Source organism: Hippocampus guttulatus, chromosome 2, assembly GCF_054856545.1.
Source record: "Hippocampus guttulatus isolate MCC_2025c chromosome 2, RoL_Hgut_1.0, whole genome shotgun sequence".
Lineage (NCBI taxonomy): Eukaryota > Metazoa > Chordata > Actinopteri > Syngnathiformes > Syngnathidae > Hippocampus > Hippocampus guttulatus.
The window spans coordinates 30645419-30663155 of record NC_141262.1 but is presented as its reverse complement, the minus strand read 5'-3'; the positions used below and the strand labels follow the sequence as shown (position 1 = coordinate 30663155).

General features: G+C 40.4%; 2 protein-coding genes across 2 annotated transcripts in view; one reads left to right on the top strand and one right to left on the bottom strand.

Annotated features, from left to right (window-relative positions):
* ctnna1 (catenin (cadherin-associated protein), alpha 1) overlaps window positions 1-17737 on the top strand; it is a 62799-nt gene that overhangs the window by 14258 nt on the left and 30804 nt on the right. Inside the window, exon 7 of the mRNA XM_086105627.1 lies at window positions 1858-2061. Coding sequence (XP_085961753.1) covers window positions 1858-2061 — 204 coding nt within the window. The remainder of the gene's footprint in view (window positions 1-1857; window positions 2062-17737) is intronic.
* On the bottom strand, window positions 10066-15321 carry lrrtm2 (leucine rich repeat transmembrane neuronal 2). The gene is made up of 2 exons (XM_086105626.1): window positions 14697-15321; window positions 10066-13859 (listed from the first exon to the last, which is right to left on the bottom strand). Exons 1-2 carry the CDS (start codon window positions 14914-14916, stop codon window positions 12226-12228), a joined length of 1854 nt encoding a protein of 617 aa, XP_085961752.1. The 5' UTR covers window positions 14917-15321; the 3' UTR covers window positions 10066-12225.

Genomic DNA, 17737 nt, shown 5'->3' with positions numbered 1-17737 from the left:
TCCAGCAACAACAGTCAAATGGCGCCGACATTCCTCCCAGTCAAAAACAGTGCTGGTATACCCATGCTGCCGAGAAGGCGCAACCACCGAGCACAGTCTCCTCCTTGATGAATGTCGTGGCCAAAAAATGCTGAAAAAAGTCCACATCGGGTCCACACGACGTAAACAACACAAAGTGACAAAACAAACACAAAAACAACAAAAAAAAAGCAAGGCTCATGAGAGCACTTGCTGACGGCTGCCTACTCGGGCGCCATCAAATAAGCATAGCTTTGTAGGCGCCGACGTGGTGTTGACTGGAAAGTAGTATTGCGAGTACATAAATAAACCTATAAGTAAAATATCTGGTCGTTTCAGAAAAACAATTTAACAATATGGGAGGAACCTTGGTTTGCTTGTACCCCAGTTTTTATGCAGTTTGTTTTTGAATGTTTTTTTTTTTTTATAATTTCCCCCTGCTGCCCCCCAAGATGGAAATTTTGTCAGTTTTGGAGCAGTTTGGCATGGCCTGTACTAAATTTATCTGCTTATCTGAATGACTCACCCACTTATACCTGGGAATTTAGCATCACCCAAAGCATTGCGTCAGCCGCGCCCGCGTTTTCATCTGAACAATTTGAAAGGTTCCTGTACTTATTGAGTGAGAGAGTTCAAAACCATGGCCGCAAAGAAAGCTCCAAGGCCCTTTGCTAATGAAGATAAGAAATAAGAACTTGGAGCAAAATGAGTACTCCTCAAAACAGTAACTTCTCACCTCTTTGCCGTCTTTCATATGCCTTTAAGAATCTTCAATATACACTGCCTTCCAAGATTATTGGCATTCGCGGTGAAGATGTGCTTCAGCTTTTAATATATTGTTGTTGTTTTCTAAATAAAATAGGACCAAAATAATTTAAAAACAAACAAAACAACTTTATTTCAAGTAAATTTATTCAGTGGGGCGGGATCCCCAAAATGTGTGCTACAATTAGTAGCACACCCGATTTATTTATTTATTTATTTAATACTTTGCACAAACGTATTTTGCCAGCACAGCAGCACCAAATCTTATCTTACTGTGTTTCACAAAATGGGAGTACAGTAATCCCTCGCTATAACGCGGTTCACCTTCCGCGGCTTCGCTGTCTCACAGATTTTTTCAGTGCATTTAAAAAAAAAAAATTTGAATGAAAAGGATGCCTTCACCATAAGATCAGTGATTGGCTCATTTCCCTGTCAATCAAAAAGAGATTCAGCCTCAGACAGATCAACCAATCATCATGCAGAAAAGCTGAGTTTCTGGGCCGGCCTATAAACGGCCACTGTCCATAGACTCCCAGAGACGCTGAGCGGACAAAACCAGCATTTATCCAATGACTCGTCTCGTTTCAATGCATTGGGAAAACCTACATTGAACTCTCAAGACGCCCAGCGTCCGTGCGGTCGACGCTCAGCGTCCACACAGTTTAAAGCACAATGAAGCTGCGGGAATGAATGAAAAGAGAGTCGCGTCGTAACCAGTAATAAGAAGCTGATTCGGACCAAAAGTTTATATTTAGTCAATGACATTTCCACACAATTGTACGTACACACATATATTTGATCACTTACTTTTTGACATTTTAGGGGAAGCTGAGCTTCCCTTGCAGTCTTAGAACAATCACAATCACATTTGAGCCTGCACCACAAAATTTGAACTGCCCAACCCCCCCCCCCCCCCCCATTTTTTTTGCCTCTGATGTGCTTGTTACCATGGCAATATGAAATAGAAATAGAGGAGGTCATATAAGATGAAATGCAGGGGACTGTGATTGTGGGTGCCGAATGAGCTGGTTTTTTAGCATCTGAAAAATACACTTATTTGTTTTTAACTTTCAGAAACAAATCATTGTGGACCCTCTGGCGTTTAGTGAGGAGCGCTTTCGTCCATCTTTGGAGGAACGTCTTGAGAGCATTATCAGTGGTGCTGCCCTCATGGCCGACTCTTCATGCACTCGGGATGACCGCAGGGAGCGAATTGTGGCTGAATGCAATTCAGTGCGCCAGGCTCTTCAGGATCTGCTGTCTGAGTACATGGGCAATGTAAGTCATTTATTTTCTTTCACCACATTGTTTTGTCATTCATATTCGATTGCAAATCTATCATTATGCTAGTTGAATTTGGCAACCAATGTTTTAATTGGTTGCGTCAATAATTGGTGATTTATTATCATTATTATATATATATATATATACTGTAGATATATATTTTTTTATAATTCCTCTTGTCAGTTACTTTGAACTCACTTCAAAATTACACCCTCCATCGCATGGTTTTTGGTTTTTGTTCTTCAGTGCAACAAGTGAAAACACTGTAAATTCAGAGTAGGCGTTTGAAAGCCTTTTCACAATCTCTTGAGAATTGGCGTATCGGGAATGTAATCCTATAGCTTGGCACTATCAATCCTGTACCTTTTTTTTTTCCACAACCCATAAGCACGGCTTTGTCCCGTAGCGCAGCAGCCAATATTTCCCAGAATAACAATTACAGTCGGGTAGTGATTCTCAAGTTCTTAATTGACTTTTGTTCTTTCATTCTTTGCATGTTGTGTGTATCTGAAAGGCACAGTAACTAAGCATGTAATGTCAAACTTTCAGTATTAAGAGTTGGAGCCATTTAAAAGTCCATCATGATTTTCTTCTGTCTTGTACAGACAAAAGCATTGGGATCTAAGCCATTTCTTGAACAGGGAGCGCACATTTCAGATGATGTATGTCCAAAATCCCCTTTGCTAGAAATAACAGTCAAACTGTTCTGGATAATGTCTAGAAGATTTTGATGTTTGTAAATAAGAATTTCTGGGAGGTTGTTAATTCACTGATTCGTGAGGTCATTTGTGCCTACACCACGGGTGATGACTGGGGTAAACCATGAGGGATCTGTGTAGGCCAGTCAGCTCTGTTGTTCCCAAAACTCTGAACCATTGCGCAAGTAAATGTAGAGTTTACGTGACTGATTGAGGAGCTCGCTGAGTCACTTTCACAAGCAAGGGAACCTTGAACATCCATAATCGAGTGAAGTGAACATAAGTGTCTCATTTTGATCGCTTGCCCCAAGCTGCAATAATGTGCTTTTCCATTCGCCACGCCACATCACTTTTCCCCCGATAGCTGGTTACTGGGGCTACTGTTTGAAAGGCCGAGCAAGATGCGGTGGTGTTATTTTCCACTTGAAAGTGTGAATGCTTTTAAGGACAAATCAAGCTACATTGTCTGGTGTGAAACGGTGCTTTTCAGTGGTGTCACCCAGATTTATTTACCCCCCCCCCCCCCCCCCCCCCACACACTTTACACCTGCCAAAACACATGCCAACATAGAAGAAGTCAGGTCCTCAAATGTTGGGGCATCAACCCGATTTTCACAAACTCACAGGCGTCATCTTTGAATTTAACCTCTTTCTATAGCAATTGTTGAATTTTGTCTCCGTGTGAAAAGTAAAAGTGTATGTTTTAAAGCAGCTGTCCCTAGATGCCTCTGAATGCATTTTGTATGTTTCATTGTTTCCCCATCTTTTTCCCCCACCTGTTCTGCCAATCTGCTGTTCAAATACACCATTGGGACAAACGCTAAAATACTGTACCTTATTTCCTCAACAAAACCAAATGTGCTGGAATTATGATACAAGAGCACGGTGAAGAGCGAAATCTCCCAGCACACTCAGCTATTTTCAAGCTGCCAGTAATGTGAGTGGTTTGTGAAGTATAATTATACTGTATAATCACATCAGTGTATGTGGTTTTAGTGATATTGTTTGTTTTGTGAAATTGTGTACATACATTTTAATTGTTTATGTAATGTGATCAACTCAGCCACTAATGGAGAGAGGCAGTATTGTCCTAGCAGTACCACATAGTATGACCTGAATTGTAATATACTGTCATAACAGTTTGACACGGAATAAGTTGAGCGTTACTGTGATCTATTAAAAAAAAAAAATAGATCTCTCGCTCTGTCTGTCAGGGTAGAGTTAAATGGAACATTGCTTGCTTGATTGGAAGTGCTGATAATTTTGTTCAACTTTTATTGCACAAGCTTGGTCTCTGTGGCTTGAACGCACTTGTTTGTCTCAGTAGTGCGCTCTCTGTCTCTCTCTCTGTTTCACTGTCTCTCGCTCTCTGTGTCTTGCTCTCCCTTTCTGTCTCTACCTCCCTTTCTCCCCCATACCCAGTCTCTTCATTCTTCAGCATTTTTTTCTTTCTGGTGTTAGTCATAATTGCAGTCATGTTTTATTGCAATTTATTTGATTTCCTCCTTCCAAATATTTTTATTAAAAGTTATTTCTACAGCGTTGGCTTACCAGTGTGGCCAAATGTTTAAATAATACAGCTCAAAAAGATGTCTTTTCCTCTGTCAAAACCATTCCAGTTATTGATCTACTTCTGGTCATTGTCCTGAGACATCACCTATCTTCTGTTAAGTTTGACCTTCCTGAAGCATGTTTTGATGAACTTGGTCATTCATCAGGGCGGTCACTATCAGATATTTTTAGATTAGATTACTCTATCCAATATTCAATTGAATGGGTTCCCCCGGTAGCGACTATTTTAATTGTACTGTATACCGTATTTTCCGCACTGAAAGGCGTACCTAAAAGCCTTCCATTTTCTTAAAAGCTCACAGCGCGCCTTAAAATCCGATGCACCTAGTGTATGGTTATTAAGGTCAGATGTCGACCCCAAAATGGCTCCTTGCTAGCCAGAGACATGCTAACAACACAGAGTTCAAACTTAAGGCGATTGATCGGGTTACGCAGTTGAACACTGAAATAGAGCAGCGGCAAGAGAGTTCAATGTTAACGAGTCAATGTTATAACTTGCTGTTGGTTAAGTGAACTGTGTCACTGCTTTATTAAATAGGTTTTACTGACATTTGGTCGTTCTGTCGCAACTCCACTCAACAGCTAAGCTATCTTAGCTGTTATCGTTGGTTCAAAGCTTCTTTGATCTGTGACATGGGTTGCGTTGGCGCTGATTGGTTGAACCACGTGCGTACGTGCTCGCGCACGCTCAGCAGAGAGCTGTGGACTATGGACTGCTGAGGCATGCTTCACTCAAGTGGCGACATTTCCTTGATCATAGCTCCATCTAGTGGCTGCATTGTAGATTGCGTCTTATAGAGCGGTGTGTCCAATATATTCAAAAAATTACAAAATAAGCTATTCATTGTAGGTGCGCCTCATAATCCAGTGCACCTTTTAGTGAAAGGAAAGGAAAATACGGTATAAAGTCCTGACTTCAACCTCCAACCTGATTGAAATGCTGTGGCATGACCCCCAGAGAGCTATTCACAACATATTTCAGGAATCTTGCTGAAACGCAGCAGTTTTATAAAGACACATGTGTAAAATTAATTCTTATCATTGTGCATGTCTGTTCTTCAAACACGGTAAATGTTTGCTTGAGTTTATTGCTGCCAAAGGTTCAAGCAGGTATTAAATCCATGGCTTCACTTTTTCATCCCTGCCCTGTGAATGTTTACATCTTATATACTCTGTAAAAAACATGAAAACATAATTAGTCGTTTAAGCGGTAATATGTAAGTAGGTGTACTGTGTAAAATGACATAAGCTTGTGCAATATGATTTATCAAGCCCGATTTTACAGCTTTCATCTGAGTCTCTGAAAGACAGGTGCAAACCAGCACGCAAAACGATGCCATCGTAGCACATTTAAAATGACAAGCTGCGTTCAGGGACACATGGCGACAGACAATAAAAGTCAAATAAACTTTATTCTCTGCCACAACCGACTAATATAGTCAGGGCCATAAATATTTGGACATGGACACATTTTTCAGCATTTCAGCTCTGTACAACACAAGTGGTTTGAAATGAAATAATCAAGATGTGCTTGAAGCGCAGACTCTGAGCTGCAGAAAAGTGGTGAAGATTGCACGACTGTCTGTGTCCTATGTGTTGTGTTATTTTTGTTATTTTGACTTCAAAATGGCGCCGCGTGAGTGGCTGCCTTTCCAGCAGCTCCTATATTTTGTTGTTCTACTTCTTCCTTTCATAACTTTGCTGCTGTGAATTGGGAATTTCTCCATTGCGAGACTAATAAAGGTTTTTCTTTTCTTCTTATCTTATCTTACTTAATTTGACAGTATTTACATCCCAACCAGGTGCATGGCAAAGGAATTGCAACACATTTTATATGTGCCTCCATCTTTTATAAGGAACCAGAAGTAATTGGACAATTTGGCTTCTCAGCTGTTCCATCGCCATTTGGTGGTGGTTAATGTGTTTATATCCGACAATTTGCCAAAAGGTAATTCCACAAGGTTCACAAACATTTTCTTGAAAATGTTGATTGACATAACCAAAAGAGAATTTTTTAAATGACACTGTTTTCATTCGCCACACATTTGGAATGAAGTTTGTTTGAAGCTTCCTGCTTTGAATTAAATATTCAACATTACACACATTAGTTAACAGAATATTGAGCTAAAAATTAAAAGCTGAATTCTTCTTTAGACTCTGCCTCAATCATTATGTCCATCTGACCAGGATGTGACAGGTAAGCACTGCTTAGCTGGCGCTTCTCTGGCCTCCAGAGGAGAAAGTCATTGTACAGTGAGAGCAGCATGGCATTCCTGCCGGCAGTTGGGTGAACCACTATCCCTGCCAGTGACAACCTTCCAATATAATACCTTATGTAATCAGATGACATTGTTGCACACCATTCCCCAGGGACCCCTAACTGCACTATACTACCCTCCAGTCGAACTGATATGTTTTTTAATGACTTAATGGACAAATAACATGACAATAATCCATTCTTGCTTCATAGCATATCACTACACACTTCTTCAAACAGCCACGGTGATTGAAAAAAATATGTACGACATTCTTATCAAAAGGGTGTAGATCATTTTGTATTGCACAAATTATTTTTCCAACACTCCGCTTGACAAAGGGGGGAGGTATTTGATCACTTTATCCATTGGTGAAATATGAATTGACAAGTTAAGTGTACAGTGAACCCTCATTTATCACGGGGTTTACGTTCCAAAAAGAACCCGCGATAGGCGAAATCCGTGAGGTAGTCAGCTTTATTTTTTACAGTTATTATACAATACTGAACTATGTATACAATGCGATTGCTCTAAGACTGCAAGGGAAGCTCAGCTTCCCCTAAAATGTCAAAAAGTAAGTGATCAAATATATGTGTGTACGTACAATTGTGTGGACATGTCATTGACTATGCGCTACAACGCGCTCAACTTATGTTCTGAATCAACTTCTTATTACTGGTTACGACGCGACTCTCTTCTCATTCATTCCCACAGCTTCACTGTGCTTTAAACTGTGTGGACGCTGAGCGTCGACCGCGCGGACGCTGGGCGTCTAGAGAGTTCAGTGTAGGTTGTCCCAATGCAGTGAAACGAGACGAGTCATTGGATAAATGCTGGTTTTGTCCCACCCATCGGATGCTCAGCGTATCGGCTGGCCCGGATGCTCAGCTTTTCTGCATGATGATTGGATGATCTGTCTGAGGCTGAATCTATTTTTGATTGACAGCGAAATGAGCCAATCACCGATCTTATGTTGAAGGCATCCTTTTAATTTTTTTTTAAAAAAGGAACGGAGAGTAGAATTCACGTATAAATAAACGGACACATTTTATGATGTAGGCCGAAATTGAGTTTCCCCTCCCTGACAGACCAGCATCCGCCATTGATACAATGAAACCAAAGACCAAAAATTTACAATGGTAAATTTGGCAAGCTGTACAGAGACGAGGTGCGGAGACTGATCATGTTGGAGAACACAGAACACAATTCACTGTATTAAAAAAAAGCATTAAAAAACTGCACAAAAAAAAAATCTGTGAAACAGCGAAGCTGCGGAAGGTGAACCGCGTCATAGCGAGGGTTCACTGTACTATTATTTGAAACCACTGAAAATTGGCCAAAATGTATCAAACAAATGAAGTAGGCACATTTACAGTCAAACCTCGAACGTCTCTGTTCTTGACCAAATCGGTTTTCGACCAAAATATTCGAGTTTTTTATGCCTCAGATTATGACCGAAAATCAGTTCTCGACCAAACTGAGCGTACTTGAATGCGCCACTCAACTCCCCTCGCGTTCCTTACACGAGGAAGTGAAGCTTCCTCGGGTAGACGAGGAAGTGACACTTCCTCGTGTAGCGTTCCATTGTGAGCAGACGTGTTCAATAAAGATTTTTTAAAAAAGTGTCCAAATGTGAGAGGACGTGTTAAAGATATATTTTTTAAAAAGCATCTTGTTTGTTGACAGCCACACAAATCGGACTGTTATTTCTGCATTGTGTATCAGCCCCTAATCATGGCACAAAAGAAAACAAGTGGAAGTAGTAAAGCTGGTGAAAAAAGAGGAAAATGGTGCACAAAACTATTGGATTTAAGAAAGATTTGATAGCGAAATATTAATCAGGTGTATGTGCGTCTGTGTTGGCTCACGAGTTTGTTATGCCGAAATCGAATATCAGCAGCATCCTAAAAAAGAAAGACCATCTTAAATTCACTGATGTGGCTAAAGGATCTCGTGTGTTTAGCAAACAAAGGCCACAAATATTAGAGGAAGTGGAGTGCTTATTTTCATAAATGAGAAGCAGCTAGCAGGGGACAGTCTTAGCCAAGATACGATTTGTGGCAAAGCAAGACAATTGTATGGAGATTTGATAAAAAAAGGATCCTAGCATTGCTCCTGAAGAGTTTGATTTTAAAGCAAGTAGAGGATGGTTCGAAAAGTTTTGGAAAAGAAGTGGGATACACTCCGTGATTCGTCATGGTGGGGCAGCCAGTTCAGACAAGGAAGCTGCCGAAAAGTTTAAAGTTTAAAGTTGAGTTTGAAAATCTCATAAAGGCCAAGAAATATCTTCCCCAGCAAACTTAATATGGACGAGACTGGACTTGTGTGGATAAAGCGGTTCAGAAAATAGATGGAGGGATGTTACCTTGTACTGTAGGGTTGCAGAGAGAGAGAGTCCATAGTTACAGCCATTTCTTCAGGGTTTATTAGTTCAAGGTGTAAAGTAATGTAATCTCCAATTGAGAGAGAGAGGGAGAATGTTGAATTTTTGTTACAATGTTAATGTTTGTTAAAATTGGTAAAAATAAATCATACAAAATGTTTGTACAATATTTTACATATTACCTGCTCTCATATTACATCTGTATACAGTTTATGGTGTAAAATAGTATTATAAAAAAGCTTTTAAAAAAGTTGTTTTCGAGACATGGAACGGATTTAAATTTATTACATTGATTATAATGGGAAACATGGTTGCGGTTTTTGAACAAATCGGTTTTCGAACAGCCTTCTGGAACGGGTTATGGTCGAAAACCGAGGTATGACTGTATTAGCTTGCTCAGGATTTTACAGTTGCAGTCATGGAATGGGCTGTAAAAAGCCTTTTTGTTGTGTCTGGACTTAGAAGCATTTTACTATTTGTTACACAACCAGAATTACATTGTGTAACAACTGAAATGCATTTGATGAAACGTTAAGGTACGGACCAAGGAGGGAGACCTTTTCAACAAGGATCCAAGATGTTAAAATCTAGAGATCCACAGATGTCTGTGGACATTGACTGCCACCAAAACATTGGCTTTCGGCCTTGGCAAAGACCTCTCCTCTCATATGCTTTTGTAGTCTAGTTATGCCCGAGGTATGTAATGATGACTGGTAAAAGGTGGCTCCTGCAAATGGTGGTATTTGTGATTGGACCATTACATAAGGTTTATTTTCGGATCCATTAGCAGAGATGAAAGTTCGCCGGATTTTCCCGGAATTCTGGGTTTTTCAAATTTTTATGAAACTTCCTCCGGAGAATTGAGGAAAAATTGCCTCAAATTAATCCGGATATTAGTTGACAACATTGAACAAAGACGCGCTTGAGTTCGTTGTATTGCTTTCACGAGCGTAGCCATGTTGAGACACTAACACTAGTAACAGTAAAGAGATTTTCGTCTCTTTATAAACATACTTGCTAAACCCCAGTGGAACAAATAAAAGACACCGTGGACAAGACGGTCAGCATGCTCACACATCCGATGTCCACAATGTAATGAACTGAAGTACATTTTGAGCATTAATAAAGTACACTGTTAATTGAACCATTTTATTTAAAAATATACTGTAATGTTTGACGATATTTTTTTTTATCATGATGGCACATTGTATGCACTATACAGATATGAAATCATACATTTACAATACAAAATATGCAAAGCATTCATTTTACACGAAAATGCTGGGTAAGAGAGGGAGGGATTCTGTTTGCTTGTTTTTTCCTTTTATTTTTTTGGGGGGGTGGGTATAGGGAGCTAGAGGATGACGAGGAAACCAAAACATTATACAAAGAGCCAAAGTGCAGAGGGATGCATATTTCTACAAATGCTGTGGCTTTTCCATCACATGGTACAACCATAGATTTTAACAGTGAGATGTTTACTTTATTGGAATGCCATATAATCCTTGCTTTTGCTGTACCATAAATGAATGTCTCTGTGTCCTGGGTGGCACTTTCAAACATGCAAGACAGATAAACGGGTTGTTATAATAGCAATGTGAAATCAAAAGTAGAAAAACACAGCAGACCTGCTTGATTTTGGGACTCATGTTTTCCTTTGCTTTTAAATGTAATGATTTTTGATGGATAAAAACACATGAAAATGTACTGCCACACAGGCAAAATGTTTCAAACCAACTTGATGAGTAACGTGGGTTTGTTAGGGTGTTTTGGAATGTTCCAATGTTGGTCGATTAATCAAACATTTTCTTGACATGTTCAAAAGCTGACACATTTTGGTGAAAATGTTGCAGTACATTGTAGAGTTTTCAGAGCAAACGAAATGTGTTGTCAATCAGTGTTTATTGTTCCACATTTTTCAAAAGGTCAAAAATATGCACATTAGTTTTAATAAAAGACTTAACCTCAAGTTGCTCCTTTCACGCTTAGCATCATATCCTCTGTGGTTCTCTCCTTCACCCTGCCCCCCATCACCAATCTGAGCACAAAGTGCGGAGCTGCGGCAGTAGCTTTAGTCTGATGCTAATGCACATCCTCTCCCTCCTGCATACAAATGTCTCCTGACCCAGGCTTGCTGTTTGCTTATCACTTGATGTCCATTTGTCTTCATGGCATTGTCCAAATTTTAGGTTGACCTGCCACACCTGGTAACTGTTGTTCTTGTATACAAGTCTGCAAATAGTCTTTCTCTGAATAAAAACAATGAAAAATAAGCTTTAATATATGCTATTATTTGCTGTAGAGATTTGAGTCTATTAAGAACTATATTTGCGTATGAACAAGTAAAATGTTGCCGACTCACTGGTGCAGAGGATGGAATATTTAATTCTTTTGCCCTGCTGTAATTGGTTTAATCCTGGGCCTGTCGGTCATTATTAGTGTTTTCGCTGTAAAGAGCCTGGGATACTGAAATGTTTGATCCCCTCCGTCCCCCCGCCGGCCCAACAATGAAACGCTCCCCTGTCTGTTACGTACGCTATTCATTGGCATTTCTTTTCCTCACAATCTACCAGTGCAATAGCAAGGTAGAAGTACTATTTTTGATAATGTGTGTACAATTTCTGTACGTTATGTTCAAATCAAATGAACTCATTGTATTGCAGAAGGCATAAGACTTTGTTTCGCTCTAGTTGGAGGTGTATGTCAGTGTTGTAACAAACATAAAACATTTAGAAATGGGCGTGGCTCATTCGTGTGTCAAATAGATTGTTCACAGGAACGGTGATTTGTAATTTGTGAATGCAAATGTCTCGGAACAATTCAATTTAGACAATTTAATGTTCAGTCTGTGTTGGTGGCTTTGTTTACAGTGTCTGTGGTGTGGATAAGAAGTGATTTCAAATATCTATAAAATCAGGACGCAATGTTTCTACTTATTGAGGAATATTGACATAAGGTGGAGACGTCTCACAGTTGACACGCTTTTCTTCTTCAAAATGATTGCCCCTGCCTTGTACAAACAACTTCCATTCATAGAAAAATAAATGTATGCCTATCTCTACACCACCCTAACACTGTCATGTGTGTCACTGGATCAATAAACATTGATCATGTTTTCTCAAATCCCGGAAAGTAGAAATTCAGCTTTTTTTAATTTATTTATTTTTTAACATGAACTGGAAAACAAATCCAAAAAGCAAACCCTGTATCGTCAAATGGCAAACCATATGTCCTAGAAATAAATTAGAGTTCATACTTCACACTCTTTGTAAGGCAGCTGCTGACACTTGCACTGCCCATAGCCATTAATGATCACAAGTGCTCCTTCTTCGTGGCTGGGCTCATATTCATTATAGGGCACCTGTGTAGCTAGATCTGCCATAGGCTGCCGCTGCTGGGTCCTCATCTGTCGGCGGTTCTGAATAGCGGAACAGTGGCGTATCCGGCGCAGGGTGGGGGGGCAGCACTTCCGTGAAATATATACAACAAAAATAATGAAAAAGAATGAAAACAGAAGAGCCATAGTCCCCATGATAACCCTATGAGTCATAATGGTGTTGTCCATGATGGAGAAGTCGTCTGGTACAGGCGTCTCTTCCAATGCAGTGGTGGTTGGTTGAGAAATGATCGGTGTTTGTGTTGTGGTTGCGAATGTGGAGCAGCTCCAGTTATCCCAAGGATAGTCCTGCGTAGGGGTTGGCTGCATTATTCCAAAAAAGGAGCTCGTCATCTCTGCAGCCGTGGTAGCGTCTGTGGTTGTACTCGTGCTCGGAACAACAGGTGCTGAAAAATTCTGGCAAAGTTGGAATCCATACACGGCATCAAGTATTTCCTCACCTTGGGCATATTCAGGGCTATGGCAGAGAATGGAGTGTTCCCACCTTCCCTTGAAGGTGCTTAGCCAGGTGGCTAGAGAACAAATCCTTTTGGTACATTCCCAAACGTTGCTAGACAATCCAATAGTACTGAGAGACTGCCACATATCCATAACTTGGGCATCCAGACTGCTTAATTTGTTGTTGTCCAAGAGCAAAATCTTGAGATTTGGCAGCGTTTGAAAGACATCAGGTGTCAAGACACGGATTTCATTTCCTGTGAGGTCTAGCTTCTCTAAAGTGGTCCAGCTCCACTCCATGCCACACGTTATGTTGTTGATCTTATTCCACTGCAGATACAGAAATTGGAGACCCACGAGGCGTGGGAAATGGGCCAAGTTGATTTTTGTCAACTGATTGTGCTCCAAGTGGAGCTCTTTGAGTTTAATGAGCCCAGCAAAACCATTTCGTGCTAGACTCCGGAGGCGGTTGCTGCTCAGACCAAGATATTCCAGGCTGCGGCAGTCCCAGAATGCCCGAACAGGTGTGGTACGAAGTAAATTGGAACGTAGGTGGAGAATTTGGAGCTTTCTTAATCCATGAAACAGTTCAGGTTCCAGAGCGGTCATCTGATTGAAGGACAGGTCCAGAATCTGCAGATTAATGAGGTGGATGAAGGTTGTATTGGGCAACTTGGTGATACGATTTGAGCTCAGATTGAGGTCCTTCAGCTTGTAGAGCCCTTGGAAGGCATCTTCTTGAACCGTAGTTATCTGGTTGTGGTCCAGGTGTAACCAGGTGAGCTGACTGAAGCCGTAGAATTGATCAGGGCTGAGTTCAGTGATGCTGTTGTGCCGTAGTGAAAGCCCAAGGGCCCCCTTGTCCACACCATCTGGGGGTGCCTGAAGTCCCTGGGTGTCGCAGTAGAACTGCAGGTCCTCACAGCGGCATTTTTGTGGGCAGGTTGTGCATGATGCAGAAGGCAGCAGGCACACAAGGAGCATGCTGATCATGTACAGACAAAGAGCCGCTGGTGCAGGTCCCACCAATGGCCACCTTGAATGAAAACCTGAGTGGATTTGAAGATGAAGAAAAAAAATGAACATGAGGATGTGGGCGAGGGGCTAATTACAATTGAGCAATTTTACTGAAATTGTTTATTATGATCCCAAATACAGTTTCATTTTTTTGTTGCTTTTGTTTTACACAAATAATTTCAATTCCACTCTTTGCATCATGGTAGATTAGTTCTGCAATGGTGATTTGACTGGTATGAGTTGAACGCTTTTATTACATGTTGAGATATATCTATATAATGTGTGTGTGTGTGTGCGCATGTGTGTGTGTGTGTGTGTGTGTGTGATATATATCCATACACACGCGCACACACACACATTTAGAATGTTTTGGGTCCACCCTCGATGAGTTATATGAAACCAAGTTCTCCTTGTAAGCAGATAGTGATGTTTGGGAGGTTGTAACTCAATTATATTTTTCAACTGTAATCATTTCAATCAGAATCATCTATCAAAACCAAGCGTGCCAGTTAATACAACCGGTGTAAAACCCCAATGAATTAACTTCTTTGCTTTGAAGATTTAATGTACAGTGTACTAGCCTCCATTGTGATTAAGTGTTAACCTTGCTTCATGAAGGGAGCACATCCTGTGGTGCAGTCGGTTTATACGGTTCTTTATACAATACATTGATAAGTGTGTGCGTGCGCGCGTGCGTGTGCGTAACTCTCTTTCTCTTGCTCTCTCTCTGTCTGTCTGTCTGATTGCCTGTCGATCGGTGGAGAAGGAAAGACTAAATTCTGCCAGAGATATCAATTCTCAATTCTTCTCCAGCTCCTTGCATTCCCTATTCATTTCCAGTCCGTTCATATAAAAAGAGGCAAACTTACCCATCCTTTTGTGCACATCTGAATCTGCATTCAACTGTCCTTCTCCGCAGACTTTTTGAGCAACCACATGAAAAAAAAATCCAAATGGAGAGAACCTTTTTGGAAAAGCGCAAAATGAACCAATCGCTTTTGAAATGAAACAAGACTGAGCCCACGCAGAGAGAAAATAGACATTTCCATATCCCAGGATGTTTATTCCAGTTTTTCTTAGCTGTCCCATAAAATCCAATCGTGGTTTAAATTGTCGTCTTCATCCGGCAATCTCTAGAAGTAGAGCTGATCTTTTTAAGTTGAGCAGTTGCAGCCCCTGCAAATCTGATAAAGGTTCTCCTCCTCCTTTTTTTCTTTTTTACTCCCTTTCCACTGCAATGATGTCAGATCAGCCTGTTACTTCAAGATCAAGCCTTTCTCCTTTCTGCGCTCTAGTCCATCACCCCTAACTTGTTGATGGCATCCAAAGAATCAGCTTCTGACGCCAGCTAAGTCCTAACATTGCCTCCGCAGAGCCCTCAACTGCTTGCTGAGACACAAGAAGAGAGGAAAAAAAGCCAAGCAGGGTGCAGGGGATGTTATTCTGTGCTTTTTGTTGCAGCCACTCAGTGCTGCAGAGTGGTGGCAGCCTGGCGTCGACCATCACTACTCTTTCTCTCTCTCTCTTTTTCTCTCCCACTCACACAACCCTCTCGCTCCCCCGCTTGCTCTCTCTCACTGTTCAGTCACTTGCTCCCTGCCTCATCACTGCTTTTGTGCTTCCAGTCTTCTTTTCCGCCCCCACTTCTTCCCACTGACTTGTCATGATCAGAATATTGATATTTTTTAACGTGCTGGGGTGGCCTGCTATCTAAATTAACCACACTTGTAAATTGAAGCCTTGCTTTGTTGGTCCTGATGTACAGGTGTGTTGTGTGTTGAAAGTGACATTAAATTAAAAAAAAAATCATATTTCTTGAGGAGTGCATTACAGCAGTATTAACGGAGTATCAAGCTATGATAAGATCATTTTCATATCCTGACAAAGTGTAGCCATGTTAACCCTCATATTATGTTGAAAAAAAATCACATTGGTTATGTTGTGGGTCATTTTGACCCGCACTGTAAAAATCCACACAAAATAGTCAAAAAACGGGTTACACCAGTAACAACTTTGTTTAAAATAATGTAAACATTCAGATAAGAGACAGACAACAGATTTTTAATTCCAAAAGTATATTTAAGAACTGTTTAGTTAAAGTTTTTCCATGTCACGCTTCTTTTTTTCTTTTAACTTTTCTGAGATTTTCAGTGTTTTATCTACAAAGTATTGCACTGGCAGTTGTATGTGTGCTGTCAGATTGTCAAATCCCCTTTTGGTTGAGTTGTAATCCAGGATCATTTGTGGCTTCATGTCTTCTCTTTTGCTCAGAGATGCATCTGTGCATTGTGCTCATTACAAGAACATTTTTGTTTTTCTTTGGGCAGTATGAAACAACTGCTGCTTTCTCAGTGAAAACAAATACTGAGCAATGCAGAGGTCTGCCCTGCATCTTCAGAATTTCCCCGGGAATTTCTGTCTTATTTCTTCTGACTGTTGCCAACATAGTCAGCTTTCTCTCCTGAACTTCATCTCCAAGGCCGTAATATTGTAAAGAAGTTATGACTTTGAGTCCTTCACTCATCCTCAGCACCACACGCATCATCTGAATCTTCTCAGATGCTCCTCCAGGTAGCTTTCCAGTATGCACTTGCATATTCCATGCAAAACTAGATATTGCATCACAGGCTGCCCACATTTTGATGCCATACATGCCAGAAAGATCCTCTGTCTCTGAAATACCATCCTCTGCATCACTATCCCAGTTCAAACTCTGTGATGAAGCTTATTCAGCTGTAAATTTTCTGGAGCTCATTTTTGGTATGTTGGTCAAAGAAATGACATGAGAAGAGTGACGAGTCAAATGAGAGAAAGTTCCTGCTCTACACATACCTGGCTGGGTATCTGGCAGTCACTGAGCAGTCAAAACAAAGTACTGTTCATCAATTAGACATGTTTCTTTTGGATCTGAAAAGCTGCTTGCCCACATTAAAGTGTCTGGGTCAAAATGACCCCCAACATCATATTTGTATTCAAACTGTGCACAGACATCCCACTACACATCAGAGTGTCCAGATTTTACACACCAGTTCATGACCCTAGATGAGGAAAAGTCACTAAATTTCATGAAGAAAAAGAAAGGATATCCAGTGCTTTGGTCACCGCAAAAACCGAAATGGGTCAAATTGACCCTTAACATAATATAAGGGTTAAGCACCCGCATGGTGTATCGAAAAATTAGTGCAAGCCGTGAGCATTTTTAAAACCCCAGTACTGTTTGCTAAACAATGAACGACAAAGTGAGATTGAATTACCAAACTACTATTTGATATTGAACAAATAGATGGAATAGTTATTTTGACCCTGTTTAGAACGTCACGATATATTGCACGGCAAGCCTTACTTTTCCTAATTTATCAATTTAATATTTAAAGCGCTGTGCACAGTATTTATCATGAACTAGAATTGCGACAGTCCAAGTTACCAGGGATTAAGTAAATGTTTTCTATATGCAGTCGGAATGAGGAACAGTAATCCATCCAAGAACTATACTACTTGTCTCATTAGGTTGGGGTAAATTTGAATTAATCTCACCTGATTTTGGGCTATACAGGGAACACCCTGGACTGGTGTTCCGCCAATTGCAAAGCAGAACAATTAGAATATTGAATCACTACTCCCGTAGTGCATTAAAAGGTGATCTAAAATATCATATCGATTCATTAAACACAAGAGTTTAAGTTATCATTAATCATGAAAATTTTATGTTTCACTGTTTGTGTACTAAGTATATATAACATTTTTTTAAATAAATTGAACCGCTGAAATAATTGCCTTTTCTTCAGTACTCTTCATTTGCGTTGCACCTGTAGACAAACAACCAAATAGTCTGATTCAAACATGAAAAACTTGCAGACATCACTCACCCGAATTAGAAATCTGGGAGATAGCCGGACAGCTAGAGAAAACC